Source organism: Labeo rohita, chromosome 20 (assembly GCF_022985175.1).
Source record: "Labeo rohita strain BAU-BD-2019 chromosome 20, IGBB_LRoh.1.0, whole genome shotgun sequence".
NCBI classification, from domain to species: domain Eukaryota; kingdom Metazoa; phylum Chordata; class Actinopteri; order Cypriniformes; family Cyprinidae; genus Labeo; species Labeo rohita.
In genome coordinates this window covers 4,094,623-4,122,563 of record NC_066888.1, presented here as the reverse complement: position 1 = coordinate 4,122,563, position 27,941 = coordinate 4,094,623, and the positions used below count along the sequence as shown (strand labels likewise).

Genomic DNA, 27,941 nt, shown 5'->3' with positions numbered 1-27,941 from the left:
TTTTTATCTCAGCTGTTTGCAGCTACCTGTGGCAGATTGATCGGATACAAACCAAAATTGATTATTGTAAGCCTTTTATTATTATGAACTATTATGTCCCTAAAATAGAGTCATGCAGTAATGGATCATTTTTCCTCTTCTTTCACTGCTCAGCTGCAGCAGATCATGACGCAGGGGTGGATCAGTGCCCATCAGAGGGCTCCATAGCCAGCCCTGTGGGCGGATCCGGAGAGAGTGACCTGCTGACCTGTGGTCAGTGTCAAACCAACTTCCCCCTGGGAGATATTCTAGTGTTTATCGAGCACAAAAGGAGACTGTGTCCCGGACCCAGCGCCTGTTTCGATAAACCGACTGACTGCGGCGGCTCCCCGTCCCCCAGACCCCCACGGGCAGAAGTCTGCCGGAGGTCTGGACCGGTGGAGGTTGGGATCCAGGTCACGCCAAGAGAGGAGGAGGAAAAACGACTGACGCCCGCCAGAGGAATCTGCCCCAAGCAGGAGGGCGTCCCAACAGGTAGGTGTTTTACACTGAGGGCTGGAGGAGGGGAATCTTTAATTTCTGAAGCTTGGCAGGAAAGAGAAACCTGTGAAGTGACAAACACCCATGCACACACATAAAAATGTTTACTTATATATTTGAGGTGCACTCTTAACAAACCAACAAAGTCTTTTCTTATCGTCTTATCAGTTTTACAGTACATAGTAACTATAAAATAAAATCTTGAGGAACTTAAAATGTAACAGACAGAAGTTTTTTGGTGGTTACTACATAAAATATTTTAATATATAATACGTGTTTATTATATTTTAATATACTCTGCTGGTTTGGAATAATAAGGATTTTTACAAATCTTTTGTTCTTTTGGCAGTTATACTGCATTTATTTAAGAAAAAGTACAGTAAAATATTATTACAATTAAAAAAAATAATAATGTATTGTAAAATGTAATTTATTGTGTTGGCAAAACTGAATGTTCAGCAGTCATCAACATTTTTGTAGAAATAATAATAGTGATAAATAATAATTAATAGGAATAAAAATAAATTGAACATATTTTTATAATTTCAGAAGGATCATGTGACAATGAAGACTGGAGTAATGATGCTGAAAGTTCAGCTTTGCCATCACATGAATAAATTACATTTTAAAATATATTAATATTGAAATAATTTTTAGCAATAGCCAACAATATTTGTTGTATCGTATGGGTCAAAATGATCGATTTTTATGCCAAAAATCATTTTGATATTAAGTAAAGATCATGTTCAATGAAGATATTTTATAAATTTCCTACTGTAAATATATCAGAACTTAATTTTTGATTAGTAATATGCATTGCTAAGAACTTCATTTGATGATTTTCTCAAAATGTAGATTTTTTTTGCACCTTCAGATTCCAGATTTTCAAATAGTTGTATCTCGGCCAAGTATTGTCCTATCCTATCCATACATCAACAGAAAGCTTATTTATTTATTTATTTAATTTGATTTCATTAAATTGACCCTTATGACTGGCTTTGTGGTGCAGGGTCACATATAACAATATTATTGTTTTTAATGTATTTTTGTATCAAAAAAGATACTTATTTCAAAACCAACAACAACAAAGACTATCATTTTCATTAAAACCAATTCTCTATGAATCTAAGGCCATCATTCCACTAGAATGCTCTGTCCATGATATGCGAACTAAGGGTAAAAGTTGGTCTCAATAGGTGCTTTGCAGTAATATACACAGTAGCTTGGTGAACAGGGATTTTGCTTCATAGCTGTTCCTCTATTGTATATTTTAGCAAGGCTGCAACACTGACCAATTAGAATGCAGGCTCAGAACTGTTTGTTTTATAAAAGTTCTTTAAAACCAATGTGATTCTAATTAAAACCTTTCTTTTTGAAAGGAATATTTTACCCCAAAGGACTATTTGTCTACTTTTGTGTACTAATCATGTCGTTTCAACCTCCGCATTATTTTCTTTCTTCTGTGAAACAAAAAGAGATCCATTAGGCGGAATGACTGAGCTTCTGTTTTAAACCGATGGCACATGACGTCAGTGGCATCAAAGCTGATGTGAGGCTTTTAAAGGTGCTACTTTTGAATTGAACACAATTAATCATACAAATGATCCCATTTGAGGAGAATAAGATTTGAGTAACTAAATACATTTTGATCTGTTCATCTAACAAAGCTATTGTATGGATTTTTTGAATATTGCAATTTGGGTACTTTTATGCTGCTTTTTTAGATCTTTTTGGATCTTAGCAAGATAAATCACCATCCATTTTTGTTGTATGAAAAAGAGCAGCTTAAAAATTCAGCCTAGCTTGTCTTTTGGAAAAAATAACGGTAATGAGGGTGAGTAAATGATGACAAAATCTTCATTTTTGGACTGTAAGAGCGTAGCTTTAAATACATAGTTTCTCTTTAGCACAACACAAACACACACATATTTAAACACACACGTACTGTTCACCAGTTCTGACTGGATCGCTTCTCTCAAAAGGTCCTCTTCTTTTGACACGGGCCTTCAAGAGGGATTAACACCCCTTGCATGATTTTATTAGAGCAAGACGGAGCATCTCTCTCTCTTTCTCTCATCTCTAAGTGAAACATAACAGCCCTGAGTGCGCCAGCAGCTGAAACCAATTCTCTAAGAGGAAAAAAAAAAACCTCCAGAAATCCTCACCCGACGTGTTTGGGGGAAATATCATCGTATTAAGAAAAAAAGGCTAAGAAAGCCCATTAAAATTCAAGTGCTAAGAGACATAGTGTGGGGATTAATGAAGAAGATTCCTCATTCAGAGGGTTAAAGACTCAGTTTAGCGTGCGGGGCCTGGAGGGGCCACATGTTATCTTCCAGCACAGTGCCGCCCACCCTCCTCTCAGCACACACGGCCTGGACAAGGAAATGCTTCACTTGCTAGTCAGGATATGACAAATAGAGACAAATCAAACAGACGCACACGTTTGCTGCCTTACGCTAGTCAGCAGGACCCAGGCTTCAGCCTCGTCAATACTTAGAAAAAAACTAAATTATACAAGGTTATTAGTTTTCTGTATTTGTTTGAATGTGCCTTTTCAAAGCTTTTAATCTTAAGTTTTTTTTTTTTTTTGTATTATCTGAACTTTTTTTACTGAACAACTTTGGCTTTAGTTTTGCTTCGTTGACAGAAGTGGAGAAGTAAAGTCAAGGTTATCCACAGAAATGCAGGGCAGAAAGGTGCTTTAGGCTTGAATTAAATATTTCCAGAGCATGAAAGCTTTGCTCAACACATTAGATTGCCACTTAACTGTCTTAAGTTTCAGCCAAATTAGATTATATTTAATAGAGCTAATTAAATACAATATGGAGCTATGGCTGCCTAGAGGCAAAAGCCATGCATGCTGTGGGCCAAAATGCCAAGCCTGATGGGTGTGCGTTAAACCCTTCACATCTCAATGGAGATGTTTTAATCCATGCTCGAATGGCTCTTCCGTTCAAAAGTAAATTTTATAATAGTGTATGTTTATTTAGATTTGGTTAAGATAGTTGACACAGAAAAGGCCATTTTGAAAATGTAGTTGCCATTTACTTTAATGTTGCTTTGTAAATGGTTACTGGAGCATTAGGGAATCTGTAGGCATTTGTGGGTTCTGATATGATTCAGATTCTGGGAATCATGATTTTATTATTAATTAATGAGTTTACTGACTTTGAATGTCACATTTATTCATGCATTTTTATTAAATTAGCTACTTATAAATACATAAATACGTAAAAATCAATAATTGCTGCATCAAGAAAGCATTTGGAAATGCAAGTGCATTTAACTGCTTACACAGAGTCACATCTATCAGTAAGTGAGTTTTGTGTATCTCATTTAAACTGCATTCCAAACAGCATAAAGCATCATTTGGAATGAAAAACACTGAAATACGAGAATTGCAGAATTGCTCCCACCCATAATTTATATGCATTCAAATATGGTGCATCAAGATTTGATATCAGTGACACTCTGGTTTTGTGGTCCAGGGTCACATATATGCAGTCATAAGTTGCGCGAGTATATTTGTAGCAGTAGCCAAAAATACATTGTATGGGTCAAAGTCATAGATTTTTCTTCTATCCAGAAAATCATTTGGATAGTAAGTAAAGATCATGTTCCATGAAGATATTTTGTAAATTTCCTACCATAAATATATAAAAACTTTTTATTTTAAAATTTTTAATCAGTAATTTGCTTTGCTAAGACCTTCATTTGGACAACATTAAAGGCGATTTTCTCAATATTTAGATTTTTTGCACCCTCAAATTCCATATATTCAAATTGTTCAAGTTGTATCTCAGCCAAATATTGTCCTATCCTAACAAACCATACATCATTGGAAATCTTATTTATTCACTTTCAGATGATGTATAAATCTCAATTTCGCAAAATTGACACTTGGTTTTGTGGTCCAGGTTCACATATATGCATATTTAAGAAGAACCCCAATTCACTTTCATTATGTGGAAAAGAGCAGCATGAACATTCTACTAAACATCTCTTTTTGTGTTATAAAAAAAAAATGCACCCAAACACCCAAATATGAGATAAAATGAATAAATGTTATGTAAAATGTTAATAGTAATAGGTTTAAATATCATGTCCTGCTGTAACGTTAGGATAATACAGTGTGTCCCCTATGAACAGCACATGTGAATATTATGTAGACATTATTTAAATCAAATTTCTGCTTTAAAAGTCATAGCATATCATAGCAGTTTTCATCCATAATCTGTCCTTTTAAGCATCTGCGTTTAACTTCAGATGATGTCTTTGACAACAGTATTGTATACAATTATTTGCCTTCTGATTCTGACATCAAAAGGCACAAAACTGTTTTTCTCTCTTATTCCATAGATTTTACCTGTTTCCCTCCACTTACCAGTTACCGGTGTTTTTTTGTTTTGTTTTTTTGTTACTATTTTTAAATGCTGTTACTTAATATTCATATATTTATGGCTATGCCAAAATATCTGTCTCTAAGTTCTCTTTGTTTCTCTAATATAGAAGATTCAGAAATTTTTAATGTTAAAAAGTAGCTATTAGCTACTTCTCTGGCCAGATTTATTTTTGGCTAGAAAATAGTTGGTTTAATGCATCTAATACTTCTCTGGAAAAAAAAAAAAAAAAAAAAAGAACAATAAATACATAAATAAATAAATAACATGTAATTTATACATCTACTGTGTTGAATAATTAACAGGACACCAATTTGTACCATATTCAAGGGAAGTGCCCATTACCTGCTGTTTTTGAAAGAATATCCCATCAAGTAAATACCACCATCATTTATGCTATTTTCAGATCTTATCCTATGTGAAACTGCCCTTAGTTTCTAATCAATCTCTGAACTATCTAGCTAATCATACTCCATGAACGCGGGAGAAAGTGTACCGCATCATGCGCTTGTCCTTTCCAACGCTCCTCTAATCACCTAGCATGCGCTCATTTAAATATTAGAGTAGGCTTTAATCATGGAAAGTAATCAGTGTCATGAATATTCATACCGTGCCGGTCTAACAGTCTCATTGTCTCACTCCTGTGCCAAATCGTGTCTTCCTGCCTCTCAGCTGTCTGCTCTGATGGCCCCAGTCTGGTGTCAATGGAAAGAAGTTTAAAATAAATACACTATTCATACATGATCCTAAGAGAACAGTGTGTGTGTGTGTGTGTGTGTGTGTGTTGTGAGAGAGTTTCTAAAGATGGGGAGACTGATCCCTGTTCCAAGTGATGAATATTTGCACAGCGGCTCAAGAAGACGCCATTTGCATAATGACTTTGTAGTTTTGCATTAATTAAATTTGCATATGAAACTGCGTTAATTACCTCTGATCATCTGTTTTCAACGTTGCAGCATTTGATGTCCAGCCTTCGGGGTTGTGATTAGGGGTTACAGTGGCTGTTTCAGACTGTGCGTGTGTGTGTGTGTGTGTGTGCAGGGACTGAAGCAGGATAGAAAGTGAATTTGATGAGTCAGTTTCACAGTCCTTTTTCCTCTTTTTTGTGTCCAAACTCTTGCTAATATCCTGGCATATGAAAACAGCTCTTCTGAGTCCTGTAGTTAAAAGAGAAGAAATGTTTTTGAAGTTCAGAGATTTTTTTTTTTAATACACAGTGTCTTTAGCAAGTTCAAGGATCGGCCTTTTAATTTTCATGAAGGTACTGTCTTAAGTAATTTTTTTGTGTAAATGCACAGGCATTTTTTTTTTAAGAATAACATATCTGGAGCTCTTTGTCTCTGAACATCTTTAGGCAAAATGAACCACAGATCCAGAAGTGCAGAGAAACACTGTTTTCACGTGTTTACACCATTGAGGAAATTATGGTTATCCTTGACCATAAGATCTTCACATAAATCTCCAAAGTTTTTGCTTCAGGACCCATATTATATGTTTGACACAAGTGTTTATTAGACAAATACTTGAAGTGAGCAGTTAAATAAAAAGTCCTTAAATCAAACATTTAGACACAATCTGAGAGACTTATTAAAATGGCATAGGCTGAAGAGGAAAACTGACAATTTTATAAATGCATAAGCAAACCACAAAATAGTGATTTACAGTCTTTATAGTTTGGGTGTTTGTTTTATAAATGTAAATTGAATTTTGATGGTTTCATGCTCTCTGCAGCCAACAGTTCACTGCTAAAAACACATTGTGGTCACACACACCATATTTATCCTCTTTACGAATGAACAAGTGTATTTAATCGGTGTCTGTGTCTGTGCTACATTTTCTTTTGCATAGTTTTGTTCATGGCTTTCGAACATGTGTCACAACCTGTCCTAGTGTTTTTGCATATTTGTTTGACTGGTTGCACAAATGAATAAACAAGACAAGAAAGCATTTTTTTAAAAGTCAGTTTTTATGCAAGAACGCATTCATTAGTATTTGCATTTTGTTACGTGTATTTAGCATTGTTTTTCCCCACTGTGAAATCTTATCCTAACAGATCTACGACCCATTTTTATGTTACCGCACGCCAGTTGAGAACTGTTATAGATTAAGATCAATTCACTTTCAATTCAGCAAATTTAACTGCAAAAAAATCTCAACTCAAAATTAAAGTAAAACCAGCACATCTTAGTTAGATTATTTTTACAGACAATATTAATTAATTTCAATGAAAAGATCGTTTTACACACAAATGGTGGAAAAACATACCATAGTATCATTTGATGTCTTTTGAAGCATAGCATATAAATTAGTAATCAGTCAGTACCTTGGCATGTATGAATTAGAGGACTTTTTGTAAATGTTGACTTAAAATCGCAATTAAAACCATATTGAGCTAGATCTCTTTGTAGTGTTTGATGGACAGTCTTCTGTACCAATTTCAGTCTCTCGGACCTCTGACCTCTAGCAGAAAAACGCAAAGCCATGATGCCTGGCACTTCACAGAAACCATACCCATGATCCATTGCAACACCCAAGCTATGCCAGCATCTCTGGTGCAGGGTGCCTGTGGTTAGAGCCTCAGTGATTTCAGGCCTGCTTATTTTTGGGATCCATCCAAACGAGACCACCCCATCGCCGTCTGATTGGTGCTGTCTGCCGGCAGGGGTCAACCTGGTCCATGTTGGACGCATTATAGAGCAGGACAGCGCTGCATGTGCGCTCCACGCCGAGCCCTGGTGGAAAGAGTTAAAGTCTCCCACATGAAGGCATCAAACGCTCCACATACCACTTTATTGTAGTCATATGGCAGCAGATTTGATATTTTTCCTTCCACAGCGGGGAATAAAACTCGCCACTAATTTGGACTGTGAGCTTCGCCACTAAATTTCAGCATGTGCTGATGGTGTTGACCAGATGTGTAACGCTTTTTTCCCTCTTCCTCTCTGTCTCACTATCGCTCTTTTGTCAAATTAGCCATGACTGAATTCAAGTAAAATATTTAAGAAGAAATAGCAAGGATGGTGAGATGACATGACAGTGGTTTCGCAAACGTTGGCTGTTTTTTAAAACCAACCCTTCTGAAAAAGCCATCTTTTACAAGTGTAAGCTGGTTTGCTGGCCTTTTCTAGTTTAAGCTGGTCCCTAGGGCTGCACAATATATCATGATAAAATCAATACTGAGATATGGCTTAGTGCGGTTATTAAATCAGCTCATGATGCAACGTGCGGCTCACAGTTTCAGTAGATGAACCAAGCTGCTCTGAAATGCTGAAATATCATATAATGAGTTGAATGTGTAAATGAACACAGTGCCCAGCTTCATTCTGAAATCTGCAGCACATATGTTTATTTTGCTGGAAAACAAACAAAATAAAAGCTTGATGGTTAAATGTTTGAAAATGAATAAAATAGGATAACTAAGCTGCTCTGAGATGCTGAAATACCATATAATGAGCTGAACATGTAAATGAACACAGTGCCATGCTTAATTTTGAAACCTGCAGAATATATATTTACTTGCTGGAAAACAAACAAAATAAAAGTTTGATGGTTAAATGTTTGAAAATTAATAAAATAGGATAACCAAGCTGCTCTGAGATGCTGAAATACCATATAATGAGCTGAACGTGTAAGTGAACACAGTGCCATGCTTAATTTTAAAACCTGCAGCATATATATGTATATATATTTATTTGCTGGAAAACAAACAAAATAAAAGCTCGATGGTTAAATGTTTGAAAATGAATAAAATAGGATAACCAAGCTGCTCTGAGATGCTGAAATACCATATAATGAGCTAAACGTGTAAATAAACACAGTGCCACACTTAATTTTGAAACCTGCAGCATAGATATTTATTTGCTGGAAAACGAACTAAATAAAAGCTTGATGGTTAGATATTTGAAAATGAATAAAATAGGATAACCAAGCTGCAAAATTTTAAATCTGGCCGTGTTGGTGCCAATAGCCTCATAGCGGTCCCGATTTAGTGTTCCGGCTAGCAGACCTTTCCTGATCCTGTCCCCCTCTCTCTCCCTCTTCACTTCCTGTCTCTTTACTGTCTAAAGCAAAAATGCCCAAGAATTTTTTTTGCTGATTTATAATTGATAAAATAGGTTTCAGTTGTTTTTTCCACCAAATCGATCAATTCTGAAAAAAAAAAAAAAAACGAAATATTTAATATTAATTATCATCCATTATCATATAATCAAAATCACCTTATCATACTAGAATGATTAATTATTACCAAATATAGCTATTCACCTAGTGAGTTTGTTTTTTCCTGTTTTTTAAAAACCTATATGGCAACCTGCAATACAGAAAAACAAACAAATACACCGTTGTCAGTTTTTCCCCCTTCAATATATGCCCTACTGATTACTGATTTCCCAGCCTGGCCAAGCTGGTGTTTATGGTTAGCCTGCAGGTCTTCCAGTCTGACCAAGTGCCCAAAACGTATTTACTTTGTTCCAAAAAACCCTTTCAAACCAGGGTGGAAAACTCATCTTAGTCTGGTCTAAACTGTTTTTTTCCCAACATTTTTTTTCTTAAGGTTTTATCAGGTTACTCACAGGAACAACAACATTTTTTACAGTCTTGATCAAAAAAAGTTAAACAAGTCTTAATGTCTTTTATTTCTTTTTTTAATTTTCCCCACCATTCTTATGCTCTTGACATTATGGATGGCTCTACCAGTAACACATTACGATAGTCTTGGCACTGCAGGGTGAGAAAGTGTTTGCGTGGAGAGTTATTTGCCAAACACTGACTATAGTGTCACAATCAGGCAGCCAAGCCACACACATGCTGATGCCCAAAGAAGAAGGCTCTTCTGGCGGCTGTCTCAGGCAGACAGCGAAGGATTTTGGGTTAAGACTCTCTCAAACCTGCAACATGTGCAGTCTATCTGTACTTTAATGTCATCTTCCACGTGGCACATGGTTTACTGACAACAAACGTTTTATGTGTCGAGTTTAGAAAAGCTAAGGCTCTGTGACCATTTGAAAGGATGTTAATAGAAACAGTGTCATTATCAAAGCGAGATCTTGCAGACTGCATTGAATTAGACTGCAGTAAACAGCAGTGTTTTCAACCATTGCTGTGGTTTGGTGTTAGAGTTTGGTGGCAAATTTCTGTCATTGTGTGTTGAAGTCCTGCTGGGTGGCACCATAAAAGTAAAGTCAAGCTAATACAACTTGACTTTTTTCTCAGTCCGTCTGTATTTTTTACAGTATAGTAATGGTGGGAATTCACTGAGAATGAATTGCGGCCACTGATAAGGTTGTTTATTTGCACATGCTGTCTGTGTTTTTACAACACTGAATACACAGTGGAATAATGCAAATCAAATAATGCTTGAAAATACTTCCAAAGAACTGCTTGCTTGTAGCTTATATGTTGCAATTCATCATACAGGTCAATTTGCGGCAGATTACTGGTTTTTGGCATACTTTATTAGGACTCGACAAAGCCATAGTGTTGAATTTGCCCTTGGGTCTCTCTGATATATCTAGATGGGTTTGAACCTGTGTGTTTTCCATGAAAGTTCCCGTTATTGTTGTTTGATTTTCTGATTGATTATTTTTACACCATAAAAACAAGGAAAAAAATAACAAACACTGCTGTTTGTGACCTTTTCCCATGTTTTGTTTTGTTTTTTTTTGTTTTGTTATACAGTATAGTAATCCTGTTTCTAAAACAACGTGGGAATTCGGTAAGAACAAATTGTGGCCACTAATAACATTGTTTATTTAATTTTAGATTTAAACATGCTAAACTTTAATTTTTTATTCAGTAGTAAATGCACTAAAGTAATTATGTGCAGTTTGTATGTTGCAATTCATAATCTTGGATTTCCAGCAGACTACTGCATTCTGGCATGCTTTACTGGCACCTCAATGTTGAATTTGTTAAAATTAACCATTCGTGTCTTAGCAATCGTATTTGAATTTCAAGCATTTATTTTTTAATTTTTTTATTAGCTGTCTTTTTTGCTCTGTTCCCATCTCAAAAATCAGCAGCGAGTGCTTGAACATGAGTGTAGTACTCCAAAATAAGGGGAGGGGGCTGCTCTGTCATGTTGATAGTGGTTGATGACATTATAGTCTGAAGATTTGTAGGGTGAGAGCCGCCATGATAATTCAGCATTAAACCCTCCCTGGCAGCCCGCTGAATGAATAAACCCTCGATCTTATCAGTTTTTTATTCATGCCAGTGAGGGCTTGTTCTTGCATGTAGTGTGCGGCAGATGTGGCCCTCCCGGTATGTTTGCTAAAGGCATTGGCTAGATGAAAGACTGTTCTTAACCATAAGCTATGCGGGGAGCTGTGCCAAAAGCTGAAAACGCATCATTGTGAAAACAGCCCTGGGAGAAGCTGATCTCCCCCAGCAGAGGATGAAGAGGGCTTCGGCGGAGGGCTGAGGGCGAGATGACACACGAAGGAGAAATCGGCACTCTCGCTTTTAACTTTGACTTTTGTTCTTTTAAATATGACTGGCATGGAGCAGTTAACCGTCGATGCTGTCAACCAGTTTGTAAATACGGCAACTTCTTTTCGTAATCTGCATACTTCTATACGCTACAAGTACTCTGATAACACATTGTTTTGAGTACATAGTAAAATAAATAAATAAATACATGAAATGATTAAAAAATCAATTTAAATAGTAAAACTAAAAAATTCTGTAAATGAAACAGGCCTACTACTTTAAAATGCTACCTACAGGTTAATTTTTTTATAATGCACAGTATGAAAGATGTAAAAGAACAAAAGTCTACTGTTTGAATAAGAATATATATTTGTTTTAATAACAGAGGAGGGACTTCTGGGATGCTGGTTAGATAGCTGGTTTAAAAAATCCAAGAGTAGAGCTCAGAGCTTAAAACTTTGGATTTTAATGATAAGTTGGGTATTAGACAAGTTTGTGTGTGTGGTCTGAAACAGAGTCGGATAAACGTGGTATTAAGTATAAATAACAATTATAATTTCTATGCTACAACTGTGAACATTTGCCCTGAGATAAACAGAGAAAGTATTTCACTTTTAATGTGAAAATTAGATCTTAATGCATTATAATGTATTTTAGAGTAGATGCATGTAATACAGAAAAGTATAATAATATTTAATATACAGTATAGTGTAGTATTCCATTCTGAATGCTTTTTTTTGTGTGTGTGAATATATATATATATATATATATATATATATACATACACACACACACACACACACACACATATATATATATATATATATATATATGTGTGTGTGTGTGTGTGTGTGTGTGTCCTCTTACTTTCCCTTAATCCCTACCCTGCTCTAGCTTGTACTATTGTAAAGGGTGTCTGAAACTATTACGAGCACTTGTGTTATTTAAAGATGACTTTATGATGAATCACTTCTTGTATTCATCATTTGTATGTCTCTTTGAATAAAAGTGTCTGCTAAATAAATTAATGTAAACCTGCTATTATGTTATTTAGTGTAGATGCATGTTAAATGTACAAGTATATGCAAGAATACTTAAAATTAGATAAACAGGCAAAATGACACATCATATTTAAAGAGACAGTGCTTTTTTTAAGAGATTAATCTTGGGATAATATGGTCCTGTTCCTTTAAATTTCTGCTAGACGATGGAAAAATATATATCACATATTTTAAAAATGTGCAGAAACAACAAAGCACATTGTGCTAAATATGCCACTCCACAATGCAATGTGCTTGACCTTCTTGATTTACAGTTTGACAACTGAGCCATAAATAATACACAATTTTTGAATCTTTTTCTTGACTTGACATTTAATTGGACTGCCAAATGCTGGATTAAAAATGATAGATATCAGGTTTTTTATAGTTCTAAGATGACAAGTAGACATCACAATGCAGCTAAAAAATTTGTGAAACATTTATTATATTTGTATGATGCATTTTGTTTAATACACATTCTGAACACATTCAGCGTAATCTAAAAAGTGGAGAACAGTCCACAATAAAATATCCAATATAAACCAACTAAATATCTAACATATAATGGATCATACTGATGAATTAAAATAGTATTAGGACATCATCCATGCACATTTTTTGGCGTCAGACATGGTAATTCTAATTGTGCATTCTATTAGGGTGCATAGTAGACAGCCTAAGCTTTAATCTTGGACTACACGCTTTTGATTTGAAATCTGAGTTTGTGTGGTTTAGGTACTGTACCTGTGCCAAAGAGTATGGGTACTCAGTGATCCTTGCACCAGTCAAAGCGCTGCAGCTTTGGTCCTGCTGAGCGCAACAGAAGTGGAACCCATTCACATGACTGGCATGTGTCGCTGATCCAGCGCACATACGGTATCTAAAGAGCTGTTTTACAGGGCCCTGATTGTTTTGGAAGGCGCGCTGAGGGCCTGGGGATTTTTACAGTGAACTTTAAATGGGTATAGAAGCCTGGGCCCAGCTGGGGACCATTATAGTTCACGTTATCCAAAAAATACCAGGGCAATTATTTGGCATACGGGATAGCACTCCATTCTTTTTTTTTCGCTTTCCTTGCTCACACACATGCAAGAAGCGAAGTCTAGCATGGTTCGTTTATCCACTGATGGTAGATAGCATAACTACACTATTCTGCTGCCAAAAAGCATCTTTATGCATTGACAGCCAATCAAAAGTAGCCATGTATTCTGATGAAATGTTACAGCATCAGCCAATCAGCACAGTCAAGACACCGTTTTTTTCTGTGGCTCCAGAGTGATTACACATCTAAGTATTTGTGTCGTATTTTGTGTACGGTCTCACTTTCGGTTGGGGATCAAATCTTACCATTAACTTCTAACCTCGACTTTTGCCTCAATAACCTCTATGTGCACTTTCAGCAATTAGTTTGCAATTGAAATCCTATTACTGCTCATTAATAGTTCTTAAGGTAAGTGTTAAGTTTAGGTTTGATGCAGGATTAAGGGATTTAAAATATGGTCATGAAGAATAAAGCATTAATATATGGTTGATAAGTACTAATAATCAGACAATTTGCTAGTAATATGCATACAAATACGCAACTAGTGAGAACTGGTCACCAAAGTGTTACCTGCAGTACATTCTTAAAATAAAATATGTTTATTTGAGTAGCAAAATTACTTGAAATATAATGTTTTGGTAACTGTTTATTTTACGGTCTCTTAAGTAGTTGCTTATTAGCATGCATATTACTAGAATATTAGCCATTATTAGTACTATTAATGCCTTATTCTACATGGCGTTATTCTACATCCCTAACCTACACAATACCTAAACTTAGAAACTACCTTACTAATTATAAATAAGCAGCAAATTGGGAATTTATTGAGGGAAAAGTTATAGTTAATAGTAAGTAAGTGTTACCAATGTTTTCGAAAACATTGTTCAAAATTAAGTGTATGCTTAAAACAAGAAAAATATTTTTTTTTACCCTCATTGTTATGCTTTTTTCTTATTTAGATCATGAAGTCACACTTAAATGCATTTTTAAGAAAACTAGACTGTCAGAATTTTGCTTCTAAAGTAATTACATAGAGATTTAAGAATATTTTAAAATTTGTACTGGATAATAAGACAAAAATGCTGGGGCAGAAAATCTTTTTTTTTTTTTTTTTTTTTTTTTGCAGTGTAGTCAGATTTACGGTTTAGGTGATTGATGTCTGTGCCCAGAACTAATCGGCCACGAGCAAAAAATGGCACAATTCAAATTTTGCACTTCTAGGACATCCTGCACCAGCCAAAGAGAGAGTATGTTAACGGTTATTTTTTATCGATCTTTGTGTCTTGAACTGTAAAAGTGAAAGGAGTAAAAGGATCTAAAAGGCAGAAGTTTTTCACAGTAACAACTTAATGCAAGACTATTTTAATTCCGTCTCATGTCAAGCTATTAGCGTTAACCGCTGGATATACGGGTGGGAGATTTGATTGTGATCCAGGGTATGATTGCGATGACATGGAGCAATGTTTGCTTTGAACTGGTCCCTCGCTGTCCCCCTATTTGCTTTTTTCCTCTCCACCCCGCTGGCTTTTCTGCGTCTCCCTTCAGCCGCAAGCAGCAGTGTCATCCATCAAGTTCCTGCAGCTCTTCTTGAACGCCTTTTCACGCCAGCCAGATCTTAACGCGGTGACGCACACTCCAAGCTATGATTCAGACTAGTTGCAATGCCACAAAACGCTGTGCTAATGCACTTCTCTGTGTTCTCACCGAGCCAAGAGTCATAGCTCTTACTGACAGAGAAGTCTTTCCAGTTGTTTTTCACTGTCCTTTCCCGTCTGCACCGTAGGACGTCTTTCGCTCTGGCAGTATCAGATGATGACAGGGCACTCTAGGGTGGCATGTGTTTTCATTTAGACGGTTACTCTACCCTTGGCTGGCCTGTTTCTTCATGAGACTGGCAGTGAGCATGCAGGAGGAAGTAGAAGGCTGATGTGGGTGTGTCAGTATGCATAGGATCGGTATTGTGGTAAATACTGACACAAATTGTTCTATGAAGTATTTTTCTCTTGATATACAGTTACAAATATGTGACGATCTTTGAAGCCTGATAAATTTACTTTCAAAAACATTTGCAATTTATTCAGGTAAAATTTTGCAGGTAAACAATGAAATAAACATCTAAAGCTATTCCCTAAACCAGCCTTAAATAACTGCTCTCCAAATAGCCTTTTTAAATGGGTAATTTAACAAAATGAAGTAGAAACAGAGTGCTTTGTCCATTTATGGATCTTCAGTTACAAAGCTCCACCCACTCAGAGGTAATTAACGAGCCAAGAGGCTTGCTATTGGTCGGAGTCAAATTAAATTCTTTATCATGCTGAGTCATATTGAAATGACTGGAGTTTTCTCACAGAATTTTTGCCAAGCCTCATCAGGGCTGTCATTTATTTAACCTGCTGAATACTGGATTTGTATCTTCTGCAATGGCATTGCTTTATTTTTCTGCTATAGAATCGGTAACTAAAAGCTTGGATCCAAACCACTAGTTGTCAGTATATGTCCCAGAGGACTGCCATATCAGCCAAGGTAACATTACAAAAAATGATCCTTAATAAATAATGTATAATAATGCTTCAAAAAGTACAGTTTGCATTTTTTACTGAAAAGCAAGGCAAAAATGGTGATTGGGAAAATATTTTCTTTTCTTTGCAGTGTAGTGCAGGCTTCTAGAACCTAAACAGCTGGGTGGATTTTGTGTGTTAGTAAGTTGGGATAAATTTATACTGGTATCTAGGTGGTTTCTTTGTTTGTTTGTGATAGTGGCTGAGAAAATATGAGTTTATTTGTATAAGTGTGGGTGTGGCTGTGGATATGTAGGTGTCTTGTGTATATATGCATCAGTATGCTTGTGTGTGTGTGCTGTGAGAGCGCAGTTGCTTCTCTTCTAGAGGCAGTTTGTGATGTCCCTCCTCTGTGTTCCTGCAGATGGAGACAGATTGGAACGGTTACTGCAACAGGCCTGCTTTCACTTAGACAGGAGACAGCCGTGTATGTATGTATGTGTGTGTGCCTGCCATAACCGCTATTCCTGCCACTATCCTCTGTGGCTTCTTTACACACACAGTTTTTCCACTGTAGAATGGGAGTCTTTTCAAATACAGTTGTTCATCCTCATTATGGCCAGGAATCACAGATAAATCTAATCCACCAGAGCGCTGAACTACGAGAGGATTATGGGACATTTGCACCGCAAAAAAATCTCAATAATTTTTATTTTTTACATTTAAAGTGTAAATATTTTTACAATAAGATAAATTTACTTGAGAATCAAAATTGTGTAAGTTAATATCCTGTTTTCATGGAATATGTTATTGCTTAGTTGTAACATTTTGCCAATAGGATATTTATTAATATACATTACACATATTTTACTTTTACAGGTTGTTTGAACATTAATGTGTGTTGGCAGTGTATGTACAAATCTACCCTATAATGATAAAAATACATGCAGTGGTTTTTAATTAATCTGTAAAAATAATATCCCATTTTTCAAATCGAGCCATTCTCAGATGCCAGAGGCCGCTCCCACAGTAGTTGATTGACATGAGCGTCTTACCTCAGATCAGCTGTAACAGTCCGACCTCCATTGTTTCGTTGCCGGAGCAGGGATATAAGTTAGACAAAAATATATCTCGGATTGAGCAATTGAGGTGTTGTGTTGCTGGATGTAATAATGAACATAGTGGCCATCATTTAATCCCAACATCTGAGCCGCTGAAGATGCAGTGGATTACGTTTGTTTGTGAAGGGAATGTGCCTCCCGATCCACATAAGTGCGTCTATGTTTGCGCAAATCATTCGTTATCCAGCTTCACCTACAGCAGAAGTGCTTCGCTGCTAAACGCGCTAAATGCGGAGCAGCAGAGAGAAGAGAGGGGTGGGGCGAGCAGAGCTCATTTGAATTTAAAGGAACAATCCCTCAGAATTGGATGATTTTTGCAGATCTGATTTTGGCAAGGTAAAAAGGGTGTTGTTTTACACAACCATTAGGAATTTTTAACCAAAGTATATTATAGACTTTTCATTAAGACCCTAAAGAATCATATCAGCTTGTGGAAAATGGGCATCCGATGACCCCTTTAAAAAAAACTTTTTAAATGTAATTTTTAATTTAATTTAATTTACATATTTGCACAATTTTATTTCTCTATCATATTTATCTTGATTTTAGAATTATTATGTAGTTTTGTTTGAAAACAAGACAAAAACATATATTGAAATTTATTAAAAATTTTTAGGGGTTTATTTCTCACAAGCAGAGCATATCAAAGAGGATATCAAAGATGATGCAGACACACACACACACACACACACACACACTACTCTGCAGGCTTTCAGATTTAATATGAACATTTCAGGCTCCCCTTAGAAACTGGTATGGTGGTTTTGGCCCCAGCATGTGGTCTGGCTTTCCACTCATCATTTTCCTGCCAAAATCATTTATTTCATTGTCATATTCATTTATCAAAGACAATACGATAGTCTGTTAAGGCTCACAGCTCAATCAGTGCACAGTCACATCTATCATGAGGACTGAGAGAAATCCAAGCAGACAAAGAGAAACAGTAAAGGAAGGATATACAGTCAACCATCTGTAGAATTATGTCATTTTTAGGCATACAAATTCTTAAATCTTAATGTACAGAGTCAGCTGCAAGTAAGCCAGATTTATGATGATGTCTCTGAGAAGTGTCTCAGGGAAACCAACCATCCCGACCAACAATGATTCAACCGATGACTTAAGTTTGGGGCGGGGCTACCTGTCTAACCATTCAATGATGCAGGGTATTCAGAAAACCTGTCAGCAAACAGTCATTATTTTTCCATTTGGTACCACTAGAGGCATAAAAATAGCACAATTAACCTAACTTGACTTTAAAGAATCAGCAATAGTTCAAAAATTTGTTAAAAAAATAACAAATTTCTATGTTTCTCTTCCCATAGCAGTGCATAGATATTGTTTAGCTCCCTCACACACAAACACTCACATACAAATCACATCACCGATCCCCTAGAGTGTGTTGGTGGCACAGACAGCAGAGTTGCACTACACAGAACGCTGCACCTCTGTGTTTCTCATTAGCATAGTGGTCTGGCCCCCTGATTAGCCACGATCATCACAAACAAGACATCAGTGATGCGAGGTGAGGCCCCACAAGCCCCTGGGAGCCCCAGATCACAGGCATGCTAATGAGGGCCTGCGTTACTGCGGTGTGAGGTGTCAGCCAGGCTTGTGACAGGTGCACAGAGGGGACGTTCGGTGGGGGGGAGGGTCCGGAGGGGAGTGAAGGCGTGTCGTAGTCCCCATGGCATCACCTCGTCCTTTGTTCTCTATGCAAATCCACTGCTGTGGCTTTCGACAGCTAGGAATGTGGTGGGTTCGAGGGGCAGAGCTGTTCGAATGCCAGGCCCGAGTTGTACACACACACACACAGATGCATATGCATATGCTGTTGCACTGCTATTTTAGATTTGTGACATCATATAAGTTGTACGCATTTGTATGTGCATATAAATTCTTGCATTGTGGCTTATATATGCCTGCGTTGTCATCATCATACAAGTTTCATGCATTCACACGATGTGTTTGCCAAACACATTTACAAAAACGCTCATTTGTCGACGCGTTGACATCATTAGACAATTTGCACACATGCACTTTGACAAGTAACTCATATGACAATGCAGGGGCATCTGTTTGTGTGCAAACGCATGCAACCCAACATGTTGCATGCATTTGCATGTGCATAGATGCCCATGTGTTGTCATGTGAGTTTTAAGCATTTGCACACCCTCATATGTCCCTGTGTTGTGACATCATCAAACAAGTGTACACATGCACACATATTTGCGGTAGTATTACCAAATGTGTTGCACACATTTGCATGCGCAAAGATGCACTTGCATTGTCACAAGTTTTACGACTCGCACATGCTCATATGTGATCCTTGATGATGTCCAAATGAAGTTCTTAGCAATGCATTTTACTAATCAAAAGCCTTTATATGTTTAAAGTAAGAAATGTACAAAATATCTTCGTCTTCAAAATTTTGACCCATACAATGTATGGTTGGCTATTGCTACAAACATACTAGTGCTACTTATGACTGGTTTTGTGGTCCAGGCTCACATATGTCCTTTCGTTGTGACATCATCAAATAACTTGCACACATTCGCACATGCAGTTGTCTTTGCGATATGAATACCAAAAAATATTATTTGTTGTTGCACACACATAAATGCCTTTGCGTTGTCATGAGTTTTGACATACATATTCATATGTTCCTTGCATTATGACATAAGTAAGTTGCACACACACTTATCTTGGCGATATGATTACAAAACACCCGCATTTGCACACGCATATTTTTGCATTGTAACTTCACGAAAGGAATTTTACACATTTGCACACATGCATATATATTTGCATTGTGGCATCATCAAACCAGTTTCATGCATTTGCACATGCTCATATGTCCTTGGGTTGTGACATTAGCAAATGAGCTGCACATTATCGCACACACATATGCCCTTGCATTTTGACAATATCAAACGAGTTTCACGCATTCGCACATGACTATTCCATTAGTCCAGCTTCAGTAAGTGATTGGTTCATGCTCGGGTAATGCTGGAGACAGCAGTAGCTAATGCTAATGTTGTTTCCCTTGTGAAACAGCAGTGCTCGCAAGTCTGCCAGATTTGTTCGCAGATAATTAAAAAACACCCTCCAGCCCCTCCTCCTCAATTTCTGTCACTGCATTCATGCTCTTAAAAGGAAATTAATTGCCACAAAATGTTGAAATCAACATATCTAAACCCAGGTTGGAGGTCCCCGAGGATGGACTAATTGGCCGTGAGGTTTTGTAATACTAAACCCAAGAGAGTAGATAAGTTTAGTGTAAGACCCCCTCTGCGTGCGCACACGCTCGTGTGTCATTAATCACACATCCTGTACACACACACGCATACGAAGACATGCACGTAGACATCCCCGCGCTGTTTAACACAACGAGGACGCTGCTGCAGAGTTGTTAGCACCATGCACACCAACAGCCAGCTCTGTAATATAACAGCCACAACTCAATTTAGCTGTTTAACCTGTAATCCCGGCAATATTTATTGAAGTGCAAGAGGGAAGAAAATTAGGCTATTAGGCTCTTGCAATTGAATACATTGAGAGGAGAAAAGACACTCTGTTAACTGGCAGTTGACCTCTGCGGCCCGCAGCGAACGGTTTCATGAACGCGGACCGCGGTAATTACTGCAAATTGAATCACAGAGCGAACAGCGATGATTCCGTAATGAGCGCTTTTATTGGCTGGAGCTCTTTGCTGTGACATGGCCCTCCCAGGCCTCTGTAGTGTGGCACACACACACACACACACTAGGACCCAATGGACCATGATCAGATGGAGATTTGTGTTCCTGAGGTGCCTGATGGGTAATTTCACACCATCATGCCACACAAGCTGCTGTCACAAGACATGGATCTCTGATGGGTCATTAGCATATCCTAACTTATTCACTATGGGTTTCTCTCCCTCGTTCTGGCTTGTTTGGAAAGTTGATGAAATTTGTCTTTGGTCGTCATTAAGTCTGCCTGTCTGTTAGCTGACACGGTCCCTTAGTAACATATGGTGTTTTTTGTATGATGTGATAGGATGCAAATTGCAATAGCTCAAGCACACAGTTATGTTGGGGTAAGAGCGCGAGCGCACACACACGAATGCATATATTTCTGCATGCACGAATGCTCTATTGCACGCTTTTTGTCCATCCCACATTATGTTGAGTCCTGTACAGCCATCAGAGGAATATGGGATGTTAATGAGGCTTTTTTTGGAACTAGCAGAATATGGGCGCAGAATATGTCCGTTGTTGATTTTATCCAGACTTGGGCTCCTGTCCAGGGCCTGAAAATGAAAATGAACAGCCTGTGTGTGTTTTAGTACCTAATCTCCGCCACCTCTTTTCTCATGTCCCCTCAGTTTCTCTCTCTGTTACTCTCTTAGCAGCCAAAATCCCCCCGCCAGGTGTCCATTTAAAGGCCGGCCAAACCAAACACAGGCTGTGGACCTGTCATACACAAGCACTTCCGCTTCACTGCATCAGTCAGGTGTTTTTCAGGCAGCTATATATTAAGAAAAAAAAAACCTAACGTGAAAGCCTTTTTGGTTAATATTCCTAACATTTTTCTTCAATGTGAAATCATGCACATGACTGCACTGGCATGTATTTGCAAAGTGCATTTAACTGAAAATATCATATCACACTAATGCAACTTTGTCGGTAGCTAACTGTGCACCTGAATGTCAGTGCATGGACCTGTCAACACGATTCCCGTTCGTTTTCTTTCTTTCTTAATCCTCTCTTTCTCTTTCTTTTGCCACAGAAGTATCTCCATATGGAAATAGTGAAGGGTGGGGGTGTCGGGGTGTTGAATGGGGAGTTCTATATTAACGTCTGGCTGACATTAGCATTAGCACAATGCGTTGTGGCCTGTGGGCGATACCTGCCATCTGCATTAGGCTCCAGCCCTCAAGGAGCTTCCCTGCTCTCACTAACCCCCTAGTGTGACTCAGATTCTGGGTGAGTCACATACAGGCAGATCCTCTTTGACACAGCTTTAGAGAGCAGCCGGCCCTGCCGCACAGTAGATAACCCGCTAGGCTATCAGAGAGTTCTTGTCTCCCCTCTTAGGGTGATGTAATTTTCATTCAATCTTATAAAATGGCTGTCGCCGCAGCGCAATGAGATGTCTTTCACATGTTGCCTGTTTAATTTTTAAACAGAAATGATCCATGAACCTCACCATAGAGGACTCTTAGCTTTGATTACATTCAAAGCCATCACTGAGAACAAACAGATGCGCAAATGACAAGGAAAGCTATTAAAGTGTGCTATCTCAACCTCCCCTTGCACCAAATCAGAGTGTTAATAGCTAATATGTGTATATTAATTCCATCCACTTGTTTTGTGTCTTCCAGGAAAAGATGAGCCCTCCAGTTACATCTGCACCACTTGTAAGCAACCCTTTACCAGTGCATGGTTTCTGCTGCAGCATGCACAGAACACCCACGGGATACGCATCTACCTGGACACCCACCCAACTAGCTGCTCGCTGACCCCTCGCATGGCCCTTCCTCCGCCACTGGGGGCCGATGCCTTGCCCCGTTCCCCTCTAGCCAGCTTTCTGGGAGATGGCAGCAACCCTTTCCAGCTGTTGCGCATGGGTGCCCCACTGCTACGTGAACCTCCACCACCTGGATACATTGACACCCGCTTGCCATCCACCCCGCCCTTTGTAAGCCCTCCGCCGCCTCGCCATCCTCTGGAACGGCTTGGCCCTGAGGAGATGGGTCTCCTGTCCCAGCATCCAAGTGCTTTTGAGCGGGTGATGCGGCTGACACCCATGGGCATTGAACCATCCATGGGCTTCTCTCAGCGTCTTCGTGAACTGGCGGGCAACAACAACAATGGGGGTCCAACTCCCCCTCTTTCGCCTAACCGGGTACCCCCCATGCATCGGCTTCTCAGTCCCACTCTCTTCCAGCCCGGCTCCAAACCTCTACCTTTTCTAACCACGCCCTCACAGCCGCCATCAGTTCCATCCAGAGGCAGTTCCTCACCACCACTAAATCAGGTCGGCAAAGCCAAGTCCTGTGAGTTTTGTGGCAAGACTTTCAAGTTCCAAAGCAACTTGATCGTGCACAGACGTAGCCACACTGGCGAAAGACCCTACAAGTGTCATCTCTGTGACCATGCATGTTCGCAGGCCAGCAAGCTAAAGCGCCACATGAAGACGCACATGCACAAGTCAGGTTCCATGGGGAGTTCACCTGAGCAGGGAGGGCAAGACTCGGCTGGAGAGGGGCTTAAGAACAGTGAGGACAATGGCACAAGGGAGGGAATGGATAATGAGGAGGAAGAAGAAGAAGAAGAGGAGGAAGAGGAGGAGGAGGAGGAAGAAGAGGAACAACAGCAAAATGGGAGCAGGCCTGATTCCAACCTGAGCATGGACTCAGAGTTGAGCAGAAACAGAGAGAATGGCCCAAGACCCTCCCCAGAGGAGAAACCTCTGGGCACTGACAGAGTGACAGAAAGCCAATACAACAACCTCGACAATCACTTGAGACTGCCACCGGGCAGCAGGCCATGCGAGGAGATGGACACAGATTCGGCGTCCAGAGAGAATGATAGAGACAGGGGTCCAATGGTGAATGGAAGAGGCTGCGGCCCGGAGGATTCCATCTCAGCGCTGTTCCACCGGAAGCCAATGCCTATTTCCAGCTCCAGCCTCACTGGCTCTTCCGCCAAGAGGATCAAGGTAGAGAAGGATGTGGAGCTGCCACAGGTGCCCGTCATATCCCCCGAAAATGTGTATTCTCAGTTGCTTGCCGGTTATGCTGCATCCCGCCACTTCATAAGGGAGCCCTTCCTGGGCTTTAACGACTCCAGGCAGTCGCCTTTCGGCACTTCTTCCGAGCACTCTTCATCTGAGACGGGCAGTCTGCGCTTCTCCACCCCTCCAGGGGAAATTCTGGAAGGCGGTGGGCTGTCGGGGCGAAGTGGTAGCAGTACACCTCACCTCCAGCTGCGGGGTCCTGGGCCAGGGAGACCACCCAGCTCCAAGGAAAGTCGACGGAGTGACACCTGTGAGTTCTGTGGTAAGGTGTTCAAGAACTGCAGTAATCTGACCGTGCATCGGCGCAGCCACACAGGTGAGAGGCCTTACAAGTGTGACCTGTGCAGCTACGCTTGTGCCCAGAGCAGCAAGCTTACCCGGCACATGAAGACCCACGGGCAGTTTGGCAAAGAGGTGTATCGCTGCGATATTTGCCACATGCCCTTCAGCGTGTACAGCACCCTGGAAAAACACATGAAGAAGTGGCATGGAGAGCATTTGCTGACCAATGAGGTCAAACTTGAGCAGGCTGACAGAGCTTGAGACCACTTTCCAATGCACTGCATTATGGGTTTAGCTGGATAGTCTTTTCCTTGACTATATATTTTTTGGAGTGATTTTTTTTTTTTTTTTGTGAAAACAAACTGCCACCTGAGAAACAAGAACACAGGGAAATGTTAGTCTGCGGTTCTAAAACCCTTCTTGCATATCCCAGCAACTAACAGAGGAGTAGTCCATTAGGAATTCATGGAGCCTTTCTACTGTGCAATAATTTCTGTATTTATTGGATTATTTGTAATGATACATGGCATGTGCAGGTACATTATCGATGGGTTTCTAATGCATTCAGTTCCTGAAATTATATTTCTACACCCCATCCTATGATATGACAAATACTGAGATTTTGGCATTCAGCCACTTTTGTGTTATAAACTAGTTTCCTCAAAGGAAACAAATGGGTAATTTCTAAAAGAAGAGGTCAACTTCTAAAAATCTGAGAACGTTTTCATGTTATTGTTGCTGTCATTGGCCCCACTCATCATGGGTTATATTCAGAAGATAGACGTAAAAAGCACTGAATGTCACTTTGACAATAAAATATTCAACAATTTTAAGGGGCAAAAAAAAACCCAGGGATGTTTTAAGGCAGCTGATAGGCAGTTTGACTGCATCTGATTGATTTTCTGTTGACAACCTTTGAAATGAATGAGATGAAACGAAAGGAAAGTTCATCAACCGTGACATTTATGAGAATGAAATGACAACAAAAATGACTATATTTCCTCTACATGATTATGGTTCCCGTATATAAACAGTGTTGAGGCCACCAGTGTTGCATTCCTGACATATTTTTTCAAAAGGCTGACATTTTAAATAGCCCAGATTTTATTTTTAAAGATCAAAATGTTTACATTCGCTCAAATTAACATCCATCTCATCTATTCCTTAATTATGTTTGAATGCTTTCCAAACCTTGTACATGGTCAAAAATGTCAGTGGCTTTATATTGTTATATTATAGTGCCGTCTTTAATTCAGCCTGGATTCACTTGTTAAGGGAAGCCGTAAGCTTGTTATCATGGGCTCATATGGAGGATTTTTAGATGCTGCATTCCTGTTAAATTATTAAGGGAATGTATTCATTTACAAATCAATCTATCATGAAATCAAAAATGAATTAGCAGCTATTTGGACACCAATATAAAGCACAGGTGCTCACCTGTAGAAATCATTTGAGTAAACACACACACACAGGCCATTAAGCTGTAGCAGCATTATACGCACCATCCTGTGCGTTGTTGAAACCGCAATCACTGAATTGTGCCGGGGCTCTCTGGAAACCCTGGGTGACTGCTTGTCCTCTAAAGGATCCTAGGATTAAATGATTTCCTCATTACGACCTCTGTTCCTACACACTGAATCGCCTCCACCTGTCTCCTTTCATACATCATCAGCTCAGATTTAAACCACAGTCCTGTTCTCATCTGCGTATTCATTATTTACAACATCCTGCCGTTTATATTCATGGCTTTTGACAGTTTACATTTTATTTTTGACTTGAATAGAAAGTCGAATTTAAGCTAAGGCTGCACATGTTGCCCGTTTGAAATCAGTCAGCAGGGTACATCATAACGAAAGGTACGGCACAATGACGAGAATCTTTTTTTTTTAATACGGATGTGTAGTTTTTCACCTACTTGTCAGATACAGCAAACTGGCAAACCTCTCTTTGCGTAAATGACAGGAAGTGGCCATAACTTGAAAGAAAATCAGGAGGAAATGTGTTGTAGTCAAGAAAGCATGTCGAATTTAAGTGCTACCAATGGCTTTCGGAGACAGACGTAACCAGACAACACGGACGTGCCTCAAATTAATATTCAGCCTTTATCTTCTGATGTAGTTTAAACTCCTGCTATACAGCGGACAAAAACAATCCATGAGCAAACTATCATAACCAGTATCATTTAAATTCATTAAGAGGAATTAAATCAAATAAAGTTGTGAGGATGACTGTCCTTTTATTTGGGAAATGTAAAGTCTGCTTAATTTTTAAGGGAAAGTCTTAACGCACAGATTTGTTTGAGAAATTCCTAAGCCATTTCTTTGCTGATTTATTTAGATGGACTAGAGAATTATTGACAGTGGAGGTAAAACAAATAATTGGAATAAAAAAAAAATGACAAAACTATGACACTGTCTTTAAATGATGTTTACAGTGTTGAAGTATAAGGATACTGAGCTCTTCTGTATATGTGTTTTAAATGAGACAAATGTTTTGTCCTCTGTTTTTCTACAATATTGAATATCATAGCAGGGTTTTCTCCTTTTCCCCTTTGTTTCTTTCCCTCCCCTCCTTTTTTTGGTGCAGGTATTTCCGTAAATTTCTATGGATATATGCGCGTGTATGTTTTGTTCATTGTTAAATACTCAATGTATTTGTAATTTCAGTGGCATTTTATGAAATGATGCAAAAAATCTTTATATTTTGCAGTCCATTATGAAATTGTGAGTCTATTCAAATGTTTTGTCACTATATCTGTTCATAATTTTGGTAATTCCATCCACAGGAGGATGTAAAAAAAAAAAAAAAATTAAAAAAAAATAAAAATGAAAACAAACAAGAAAATAATCTTTTGTGAATTATTTTTTGATGGAATCATGTTAGTGCTGTATAATTAAGTAGTCTTTTGCAATCAGCAAACACTTTTTTATTTAGTCTAAATACATTACTCGTTTGATCCACTTAAACCTGCAAGTTAAGCCAAACAGGGATGATTTGCAATTGACCTTTGACCCAAGCACTTCACTAATTTGTAAAACCTCCATCTTCACTGCACCTGCCCTTCCTCCTCTTTAGTTTGAGTACGGAGCACATGAAATCTTGTCTGACCTCTCTTGACCTCTCCCATCTTGCCTCATCCCTTCTTGTCTTTTGTTTGGCAGGTGGGTCTTTTGTGGCCCCAACAATGTTTCATGTTGGGGAGGGGAAGCACTTAAAAAACCTCTTGGTAGAACATTTACACATGGCCAGACACAACGTAGACGTTTTCTTGAATGAGCCACTCATGTGGAGACCCGCAGGCTAAAAGCAGTCTGACCTAGAGATATTGTAAACAAACAATTGCCCCGTAGTTAATTCATCGTGTTCAAGTTTAAGAAACATGTCTCTTTAAAGAAGGAGGGGTGAATATGGTTACAATGGAGCCGGACATCTGGGAGACATCTTCTACCCGCAAACATCCCGGTCCCAGCACGTTCCCGGCGGCTTAAGAAGTCAGATTCCCAGAGCCTCATTCATGGCACCAGTTTCCCCTCGAGGTCTCACTTTTTTCACACTCTAATTATGACCAGCCACACCAATGAGCTGCCAAGTCGCTCTGACCACGTCCCCACATGAGCTGGTGTCGTAGCTCAGATACGCTGTGCCATTTAAGGTCCCTTTTAGGTTTTCGTAATGGCAGGTCCCACTGGGCCTGTCCTCTCTCTGCCATGGGAAGAGACATATCTCTCTATGGTGGTGAAGTAGCCCCTTATTTGTCAGGCCAAAACGACTAGGATCCAAATAGGTCGCACACAGAGAGAGTGGCAGGCAAATGAGGGGTCTGA

General features: G+C 38.9%; 1 protein-coding gene across 1 annotated transcript in view; it reads left to right on the top strand.

The window, feature by feature from the left end:
* The window catches only part of bcl11bb (BCL11 transcription factor B b), a 34,371-nt gene extending 8,456 nt beyond the window's left edge, over positions 1-25,915 (top strand). The window contains exons 2-3 of the mRNA XM_051138805.1: positions 154-513; positions 22,418-25,915. Coding sequence (XP_050994762.1) covers positions 154-513; positions 22,418-24,378 — 2,321 coding nt within the window. The 3' untranslated portion in view covers positions 24,379-25,915. The remainder of the gene's footprint in view (positions 1-153; positions 514-22,417) is intronic.
* Positions 25,916-27,941: the final 2,026 nt, after the last annotated feature.